At 36.2% G+C, this 10,159-nt stretch overlaps 1 protein-coding gene across 1 annotated transcript; it reads left to right on the top strand.

Moving 5' to 3' along the window:
• The first annotated feature begins 1,288 nt into the window (after window positions 1-1,288).
• mrps33 (mitochondrial ribosomal protein S33) lies at window positions 1,289-9,792 on the top strand. The gene is made up of 3 exons (XM_053314088.1): window positions 1,289-1,438; window positions 7,545-7,761; window positions 9,461-9,792. Exons 2-3 carry the CDS (start codon window positions 7,547-7,549, stop codon window positions 9,564-9,566), a joined length of 321 nt encoding a protein of 106 aa, XP_053170063.1. The 5' UTR covers window positions 1,289-1,438; window positions 7,545-7,546; the 3' UTR covers window positions 9,567-9,792.
• The last annotated feature ends 367 nt before the right edge of the window (window positions 9,793-10,159 follow it).

The following is a 10,159-nucleotide window of genomic DNA, read 5'->3' as shown; positions in this document are numbered from 1 at the left end:
TACAGAAGTATTTAGTGTGTTTCAGCACACAGTGTTATTGTTTAGCTTCAGTGTCAGCGTTCACATCTACCTGGCTGCTGGTTTCAGTGAAAAAGCTCAGCACACTACCTGCCCAGCATCAAACAGCAGACACAGTTAGCCGATTGCTGGTAAACACAGTGAAACAACTTCATAAGGTGATAATGTTTGTTCCGCTGTGCCACTGTGGCCAAAAATAACTTAATGAATGCAGATTTAATGACCTCATGACCTCACCTCTCTCAGGACAAAGGATTATCCCCACTACTGAGGAAATTAAATCCAATTATCAATATGTTGTAAACTCATTATTTTTATATTGAGGTGCACAGCATTACAGCCACAGACTTGTGCTTGTTTTCTTTTATTAATGTGTTTAGAAGCTCAGATTTGTCAGTTATTCTTTAAAAAGCTGGTCTTCTACATGAATTGGCTTGTACAATATTAGTAGCTGTGAATTGAATTAAACAACATACTCTGCTGTGAGGTGACCCTATGGCACAAACAGAGCAGACCTCTGACCTTTTCATAGCAGTGCCTCTGATTCATGTTGTGTGTACACTGTGTTTCTGTCAGGCAGCTTTACTCTGTTCAGATGGTGAAGCTTTAAAAATGTCCAGTAGAATATGACTGCAGATCGCTGTTTCTACGCATATGACGCCCTCTTGTGGTAATAAATTGTAAAGACACGATAGAGAAAACTAACAAGAGCTTCTATGTAGATTGAAGAGAAAACTAAAATGAAACAAGCAATAAATCAAAGGGCCAATCAGAATAAAAATGCAATAGAAAACAGGAAATTGACCATTTTATTGCATTAAATAAACATAAACAGTTGATCACATACCCGCACACCACCACCACTGGTTTGTCAGACTGCACTTTAAGCATTTCAGTCCTATCTTCTCAGTAGGACTGAGTATATCTCGCTGGGAGGATGCAGAAAAACAAATAAAAATAATAATTGCAATAACTGAACAAAAGCTGACTGAAAAGCGGAACTGTGTACATAAAACCCGCTATGGGAAGCATCCGCGGAACACTTAAAGTGACGGACTTCCTGTTAGCACTAAATTGCGTAAAAAGTTTATGAGTAAGAGCAGACTGAAGCTAGCTGGTGTGAGTGTTTTCGGGCTAATCGATACGTTTATGTGATATTGATAAGACATGCAGTTTATTGGAAATTAAATACTAATTTCCATAACACCGGAAGTGAAAGGCACTAACCAATGAGCTGAGAGGAGAAGGTGTCATGCGCAGTAGAGCGTGTGATGCAGTGTGGTGGGTGAAGGTGAACGTGAGAAATATTACATAGATTCATATTCTATATATATAAATATATATATATGTATATGTGTTAGTTGAATAGAGCTGTGTGTTAGTGCTGTGTGACACTACTGTGAGCCTCGTACACACTCAGGTAAGAACAAAGCTATTGTGTGTTTCTGTTAGCATGTTAGCATGCCGCTTTATTCAATATATAGAGGCGTTTATGAATATAATCGTATGAAGAGATTTTACTGAATAATCTCCTTCAGACATGTTTTTCCTACTGTAGGAAGACAAACAACATATTTTGAGTGGAGTGGGACTTTAAGTTAGAGTGTAAATATACTCCATTACAAGTTAATGTCAATAAATAAGAGAGGTATTATTATTCACTTTGATGTACTTATAGTATAGCAGTACACGTTTGTCAGTTATTACTAGTTCATAACTATTGGACCAGGTGTCTTCAGTCCTATGGGACAGTGAAATGAATATCTTTGACATTTTATAATATCAAATTAGACTTTTGAAACAATTATTGACATGTTACATACCAAACAACTAATCAGTTAATTAATAATGAAATGTATTGTTAGTTGAAGCCCTACTGCTGTTTTCCCTTCAGTCAATGTCTCTTGATGTTGGCAAATATACAACATACATAACTGTAGATTTATATTGTTCAGCTTTGTTTACAGTTTTATTAACATGCTGAAGCACACATGCTGTTTAGATCCATTCTCTCTGGCTGTATATGATGGAAACTGGACTTCTCATCACATTGCTCTCCTCTGCTGTCAGAGAGTCTGTTCAGTACAGGAATACTACTACTTTATTCCTCCTCTCTGCTCAGTACAGGAATACTACTACTTTATTCCTCCTCTCTGTTCAGTACAGGAATACTACTACTTTATTCCTCCTCTCTGTTCAGTACAGGAATACTACTACTTTATTCCTCCTCTCTGTTCAGTACAGGAATACTACTACTTTATTCCTCCTCTCTGTTCAGTACAGGAATACTACTACTTTATTCCTCCTCTCTGTTCAGTACAGGAATACTACTACTTTATTCCTCCTCTCTGTTCAGTACAGGAATACTACTACTTTATTCCTCCTCTCTGTTCAGTACAGGAATACTACTACTTTATTCCTCCTCACTGTTCAGTACAGGAATACTACTACTTTATTCCTCCTCTCTGTTCAGTACAGGAATACTACTACTTTATTCCTCCTCACTGTTCAGTACAGGAATACTACTACTTTATTCCTCCTCTCTGTTCAGTACAGGAATACTACTACTTTATTCCTCCTCTCTGTTCAGTACAGGAATACTACTACTTTATTCCTCCTCACTGTTCAGTACAGGAATACTACTACTTTAGTATTAAAGGTCCAGACACTGAATGGAGGACAGAGATGCTCCGTCAGTAAGTAGCTACAGGATGCTGTTATTAGCAGCTGTGGTCGAGCGAGGTAGAGAGTGACTGAAGAGAGAGAGCGCTGACAGTAAGAAAGCTAAGCACCTCACTATGCAGCTCAGCCTCAAACCTCTGAATGTGAAACACCTGCTGCTGTTTAAAACACAGCAGCATTATTCTGTTTGGTTCTAGTCTTAATGAGAGTATTAAATAAATCAACTCTGATCCTGATCCTCCATCTGGAAGTCTTTTTTTGATCAGCAGACAGTTAGTTTAGTTATTAGAAGAAACACAATGTAGAAAAAGATATTTTTTATAAGTAATGAACTAGTTGAACTTAGATCATCACTTCTGCTTTCTTTATTTCACAGCTGAAATATGAACATTAGTTAGTTTCAAACATTTATTAACTGGTAAAATGTCTTTCCTGTGCATTGTGGGTGTGTCATCATCATTCATACCAGTAGTTAAATTACTAAAGCACAAATATTTTTTATAGATATAACCTGTTAATGTTGCTCTCAGAGTGCAGCAGATCTGTAATATCAAATTAGAATACTGTTGTTTTATAGGATCCTTGCAATTTACTTTTATTTTATGTATGTTATAAATCATAATAATTACAATAACTATCATAATATATATATGAGATAGAGTGAGTGTTGCCATGAGTGCCATGAGTTGGACATCTCTGTGTTAAAGGATAGATTCAAGTCTGTCTGAACACAACTGTCACATGCTTCTACAAACAATGTGTTGAAAGCATTTTTGGTCAGTGTAATAATTCCTCCTGATCATTGGGACTTAAAAGAACCCAGACTTTAAAAAAATGTTGAAGGTGTCCTTTAATGTTTAAAATGAGCTGTTAGTGTTGAGCAGCAGTGACATTAAAAGAGGTGAACGCTGTGCTGCTCCTGGTTCTGGTTCTGTGTCACATCTTCAGCCAATTAAACAGGATGTGACAGATGATGATGATGATGATGATGATGATGATGATGCTTGCTAATGAAGTGTCTGTGTTAATCATGACCTGCTGCTGCTTTGTGACTCTCTCACAGCACACACTCTGCACTCTATAGAACAATCTGTTGCTCATGTTTGACTGGCATGTGTTGCTTCTTGGTGGCATGCTGCTGCTGTTAGACTGGCACATGGCACATAGAAATGGCATGACGCTGGTGTGCACATACCAGTCCTCACCTGTAAATACTAACATGACAGATTTTTCATCATGTGATAATAGTTTAATAAGTGGAATATCTACCAACTGTGTAATCTACGGTTTACAATGTCATGTTCTTTTTATTCACATGTGCTTTGATAGTCAGACATGGGTACTATGTAGTGATGTCATCAGTGACTGTGCCTATAAGGAGACATTGTGATCTATGAGCTATCCATCAGCACTTTCCATACATGTTAATGTAACACAAAGTGATTTATATAGTTCAAAAAGAGTAGACTCAATAAAAACAGGAAGTGAAGAGTTCATGAATCTTTAGTGAGGAAACAGCAGAGGAAGGATCAACATGTTAACATTAAGAATACTCAAATCAAATAACAGATAAATAAAATATAATAAATAAAGTCAGAATAAAAGCAGAAATGTGAGGAGGGATATTAAAGGAGAGAAAATAAAATAAAAGAAATCAGAAGAAATGTATAAAGCTGTCATACACAGCAGCTGCTGCTGAAAAGTGATGACACAGCATGTTGGTTTTATGTGGCATCAAGCAGCAGAACAGTATCTGATACAGTATCACACACTGCTGCTATTTATGACTTGAACAAACCAATCACAGCTCAGATACTGTGTATATATGAGGTAGTGGGTGGGAAGCACTTCCTGTTTTATCGGTCAGGCTCTACTATCTAGCCATGGTCGGCCATGGTCAGCTGATATTATTGGCCGATATTGACCTATCACAGAAAAATTGTTACCTGCATATATGTTGTCTGATATGTACTTTCATTTTTTTTAAATCATATAGGCTGCATTTAATGTATATTTAATATACATGTTTTTTTTTGTTATAGTTATTTATAATGATTCATTCCCAGTGTACATTTTATACAATACAGTTTATCATCAAATGGTAAATATCATGCCTTCATTACATAAGTGTTTTCAAGTGTCATTGCCAAAAAACATATGTTCATGTTTACATTCTTTATATATAAAATGATCAAGTGATATATTATCCATATCGCAATTTTTGACTCCTTAGTATCGTCCCCAAAAATCCAGTATGAGTCAGCCTTAATAGACAATATGGGGAGATTGTACTGAGTTATTATTTTGAATGATTATAGATATTTTTGTAGTGCTTTTTGAACAGTTGGTGTTTACTCATACAAGTCACATTTCATTATTTATCAGTAAATATCCCTAAAAATCACATCTTTACTTTAGCCTTCAACTCACTTCACACTGCTGCACTTCTTTTAAAATGTTGTATTTTACTTGATTTTATGTCTTCTATTATTCTAAGTTCTTACTATTTCTATTTTCCACCTTAAATGAATTAGGGGTAGGGTTGCAAAGGGGTGGAAAGTTTCCGGTAAATTTCCATGGGAAGTTAAGCTGGGGAATTTTGGAAATATTCCAAATTGGAAACTTTCCATGGGAATTATGGGAATTATGGGAATTTATGGGAATTAAATGGGAATTTATGGGAATTTATGGCAACTGAGGGTAATTTAGTGGAAAGGTATCATCATTTGATAAAAATGGATAAAAAAGTCCACCCCTTCATTAAAAAACATTATTTTAAGTTGACGATAAAAAAAGGTGCACAATGTCGCTTGATGTCCCTGAGCTGTTGAAGTTATATTAAATTATACAATAATTTATAATTTAATCTTAAAAAACAACTAAATGTTATTATTCTTAATGGTTTCACACACAACTCTGAAAAAATACAACAATGTGTCTGTGAAGCTACACATCCCCGACAGGGACACATCCCTGAGGGGGGTGTGTCCAATGTATCCTGGTGGAGATACAACTCATAATATACAAGATGTTTTTAAAACTATTTGTTATTGTTATTTACTTAGGTGCAAATGATATAACTAGTAACATCAAAGTTCCACTCCTGTCTGTTGAAGTGATATTTACTGTATAAATTGTGGTTTATTTGGTTTTGACCACCATAAGGCTAAATATAGCACTTACACATAAAAATATCCCTAAATATATTATCATATAATGTCATCAAAACCACAGGCTCAAAAGTCTGGCTTCAAGTTGTTGTGTGCTCTGGGCTCAAAAGTGTGGTCCAGAATTGTAGAAATCATCTGTGCATGTGATGGAGGAATGCACAGTGCATGTAGCGGGCGTGGTCTCAGATAGCATAGATATTCAACTGTACTGCATGATATCTGGTTGTTTTAGTCAGGATTATGCTAAAATATTATTTTACACAACTATATTTAAGTTCCCTAATAAGAACATACCTTCAGTTTAGTAAATTCCCAGTTAATTCCCGTTAATTCCCATGGAAAGTTTCCAAGTTTGAAAATTCCTGGAATTTTGCAACCCTAATTAGGGGTTTTTCTCCTTTTTTTAAACATGCTTTTATTAAGCCCTTTTAATGTGAAACACTTTGAGCTGCATTTCTTGTGTATATATAAAAGGTGTTATTATTATTATCATTATTATTATTATTATTATATCAGAAAGTGATGTTAAAATGATGTTGCTTTAAGTGAATTTGTACAGTAGTTCTGATGGTTGCAGCAGTGATGGAGGAAACAAACAGCTAGAGCTGGAAACATTTGATAGAAAACAGCGCCATCTGCAGGACAATCTATGTTCTGTCTGACATCAGCACTGTGAGGGGGACAAACCTCTGGCCTCTCTGTCATGTCAATGGGGACAGTTTGGTTTTGGTGCACTAGGGGTACAACAGGGGTTCCAACAACTCCAACAGGGGGCTCAACTACTGCTGCTGCATCATCTGACAAGGTGCAGCATCAGCTGATCACATATATGTAAGCAGACATGACTCCATATTTCTACTGTTCATAAGTTTCCAGAGGTGTAAACATCTGTCTGTGTAGAGTTAAACCTTTGAACACATGCATGTGTGGCTCCAGCTGGATCATATTTCATCACCTCACCTGGACCCAACCCAGTTTTAGAGCCGATGTAGATATTAGGAAATACAAATATTCTGTTATCAATATACTGGCTGATAATGGCATACATAGAGAATATATACACATAACCACATTTGACAATGTGGTTATCAAACATGACATCACTGCACTGAAACAGTAAACTTCACTGGGAATTTAATCATTATAAATAACTCTAAATAATAAAACACAACAACAAAAAATGATGTATATATTAAAATTGAATCAAGAAAAAAGATTAAATATACATAAAATGCTGCTTATTTAACTTTAAAAAATACCAGTGCATATTGGACATATTGCAGATACCGATATATCAATGATATATCAGTGATATATCGGTGATATAGACGAATATCGGCCGATAATATCAGCTCACCAATATATGAGTTGTGCTCTAACCTGGATATTAAAGAACATGCCTACATTAATGTTTTCACACAATCACTGCTTAATCTGACACCATGATCAGTTAGTCTAAGAAGTCTATATTGTAAAAAGTGTTTGTTTTTAACAGTTGAAAGAGTCTCCAACTAGATCCAGTTTAAATGAGTTAACCTCAGTGACTGTATGATGATGATGATGATGATGATGATCATAGTCACAGTCTTCAGAGTGGATCACCTGACCTTCCACACACACATGGTCGTGTCACATGGTATTCATGCTCTTCCTGTCCCCCTCTCTGCTCTGCAGTCATGGCCGGTCTCTCCAGCTACGCCCTGCGCATGGCCAGGCTCAGCGCGCAGATTTTCGGGGAGGTGGTGCGACCAACAGACTCCAAGTCCATGAAGGTGGTCCGGCTGTTCCAGGAGCCCCCCATGGCCCAGAAGAAGGAGGTGTATGACTGGTACCCACAACACAAGATCTACTACGCCATGACCCAGAAGCTGAGGTTCATGGGTCTGTTAAGGTACTCCACATACTCTGTATAGTTCAGAGTAATAATTCATTCATTCACTAATCACAACTAAATAGAAACCTGCAGTTGGGTTTCCACTGAGACATCATCACATCTGGATTCTCTGTCTAAACTCTCTGTGAACATTGCTTCTTACTTCACAAACAGCACAGTTCAGAGAAGAGGAGATCTGAGTTGATAAAGATGTTGATGCACTCGTCTCATCTTCAGTTCTGACTGTGCACTCTAACCTAAATGCATACCAAGCAGCAGCAGCAGCAGCAAGTGTTTATCAGGGTTAACCACCATGTTGCTCATACTTCCACTGACACAGCTGGCATGTGAAAGTGTTTTTTGGGTCAGTGTGCATCACCTGAAGGACCTGGAAGCTGTAGTTACACTGTTTGGCCACTGTGTCAAACTGTCATCATTCATGATTGATATTCCCTTAAAAATACAGTTTTTATGAACATCAAAGAGAAGACAGTAAAGCAGGTAGCTCTGTATGAGAACTAATATAACACAAAGTACAGGCATCTATAAGGTGATTAAACATGATTTGAAGTATTAACAGTCTGATATATATATTTGACATATCCACTCACTGAGCACTTTATTAGAAACAGCTGTGAAATCTAATGTAACCCAGTACAACAGTTCTGTCATGAGTCAGAAAGTTGATATTCTACTTCATGATTATTATTATTATTGAGGTCATAGTGGGGGCTGAAACCCCAGTATGGGACGGGCCCTAATGTTAACATAGAATTATGGCACAGCTATTGGGTTACATGAGGTCACACAGGTGTTCCAGATGTTTAGTGTTTGGTGAGTGTACATGACAGTAGTTTTTGGTGTGTGTGTTTTAAACAAATCTACACACTCTAGATTAAAGTTGGCAGAATACAAATCTAAATCATGAATGTAGGAGCATATAAAATCATGGCTTTTATATTGAAATGTTGAGATCACATGCTGTGTGAATGTTCATTATAGTTACAGGACAACATGTAAACACATTGAAACAGGAGCAGATCAGATAAATATGTTATTCCAACTAAAGCCCTGTTACTAATGCACATCTGTTTGACATCCATACAGCTGTTTGTGCTGCATCTCTGATTTTAACCTTTTACTGTTGAAGTGAATCTTAGTGGCACACTCTCTATTCATTTCATAATTTAATATTATTAGTGAGAATGTTTCTGCTTGCTTTATAAAATATGACATGCTCAAGTATTGACTGACAAGATATTAAGTTGGGTTTAATTCCTATTGTTGATATCTATTTATTTCTGCATGCAGCTGCCAAAAAAACAAAACATAACATGAAACGTAAAATATAGATCATTATTGTGCTGGTAAAGTGTTTTTTTCTTCTGATCTGAGGTTCTCTTCAGTCACTCACTTAGTTTTTCTTGTACATAGAGACACAGAGATAATCCAGTTCATACAGTTAATGCTGATGATCAGTCTAACATTCAGTTCAGACTCATGCTACTTTTAAATATGTAAAATTTACTTTTACTTATTGTACAATTTCCCTTAATATTTTACAAAACAAATCTAAAAACGTATATAAAATCTGAACAGAAAATACAGCCACACAAATATAGAACCTGGACATATTGACAGCTTTGACATGTTACCAGCATTAGTGTGTTCAGGAAGCATGATAAAAGGTTAAATGTGTCCTCCTCTTTGTTCTCAGAGACGAGCACCAGGACTTCAAGGAGGAGATGCTTCGTCTGAGGAAGCTGAGAGGAAAAGGGAAACCAAAGAAAGGAGAGGGGAAGAGAGCCACCAAGAAGAAATGAGCTCCATCTGTACACAGGACTTTATGTGTGTTTTATTTTTGGTGTGGAGGTGGACAGTACTGATCTGTGGACGCTTACTCTTCATCTAATGACTGAACCATCATCAGTAACTAATACAGCAGACCTGAAGGAGCTGTGAACACTGGAGACAAGATTCCTCTCAACATTTTCTATGTGACAAATAAAATATTAGGTTAACATTACAAAGTAAACATTGTTCTCTGTGTCTGTCTACTTAGATTTTTCCCACTTTGTTTATTGATTTTTAAACAGTCTCAGCATTGATAATGAAATGTAATGGAAAGGAAGAGTTATAGTTCACATACTTACACATTGTATGTATAGACACACACACACACACACACTCATATAAAACAATTGGCTCACATAAATATACACACATAAATTCACATTTACGTTTGCGCCTATTCATAGTGTATCATCATTTAGAACCAAAATACTCCTAATTAACCATAGAAGTACTATATATATATAGATAGATAGAATAAAAACACATATTTACATCCATACCTACACTTACATACACACATTTACACACATGTACACATACATTCAAATATAGTTTTTATAGA

The sequence above is a fragment of the Scomber japonicus genome, chromosome 23, assembly GCF_027409825.1.
Source record: "Scomber japonicus isolate fScoJap1 chromosome 23, fScoJap1.pri, whole genome shotgun sequence".
NCBI classification, from domain to species: Eukaryota; Metazoa; Chordata; class Actinopteri; order Scombriformes; family Scombridae; genus Scomber; species Scomber japonicus.
The sequence above is the reverse complement of the archived record's forward strand: the minus strand, read 5'-3'. Positions and strand labels throughout refer to the sequence as shown.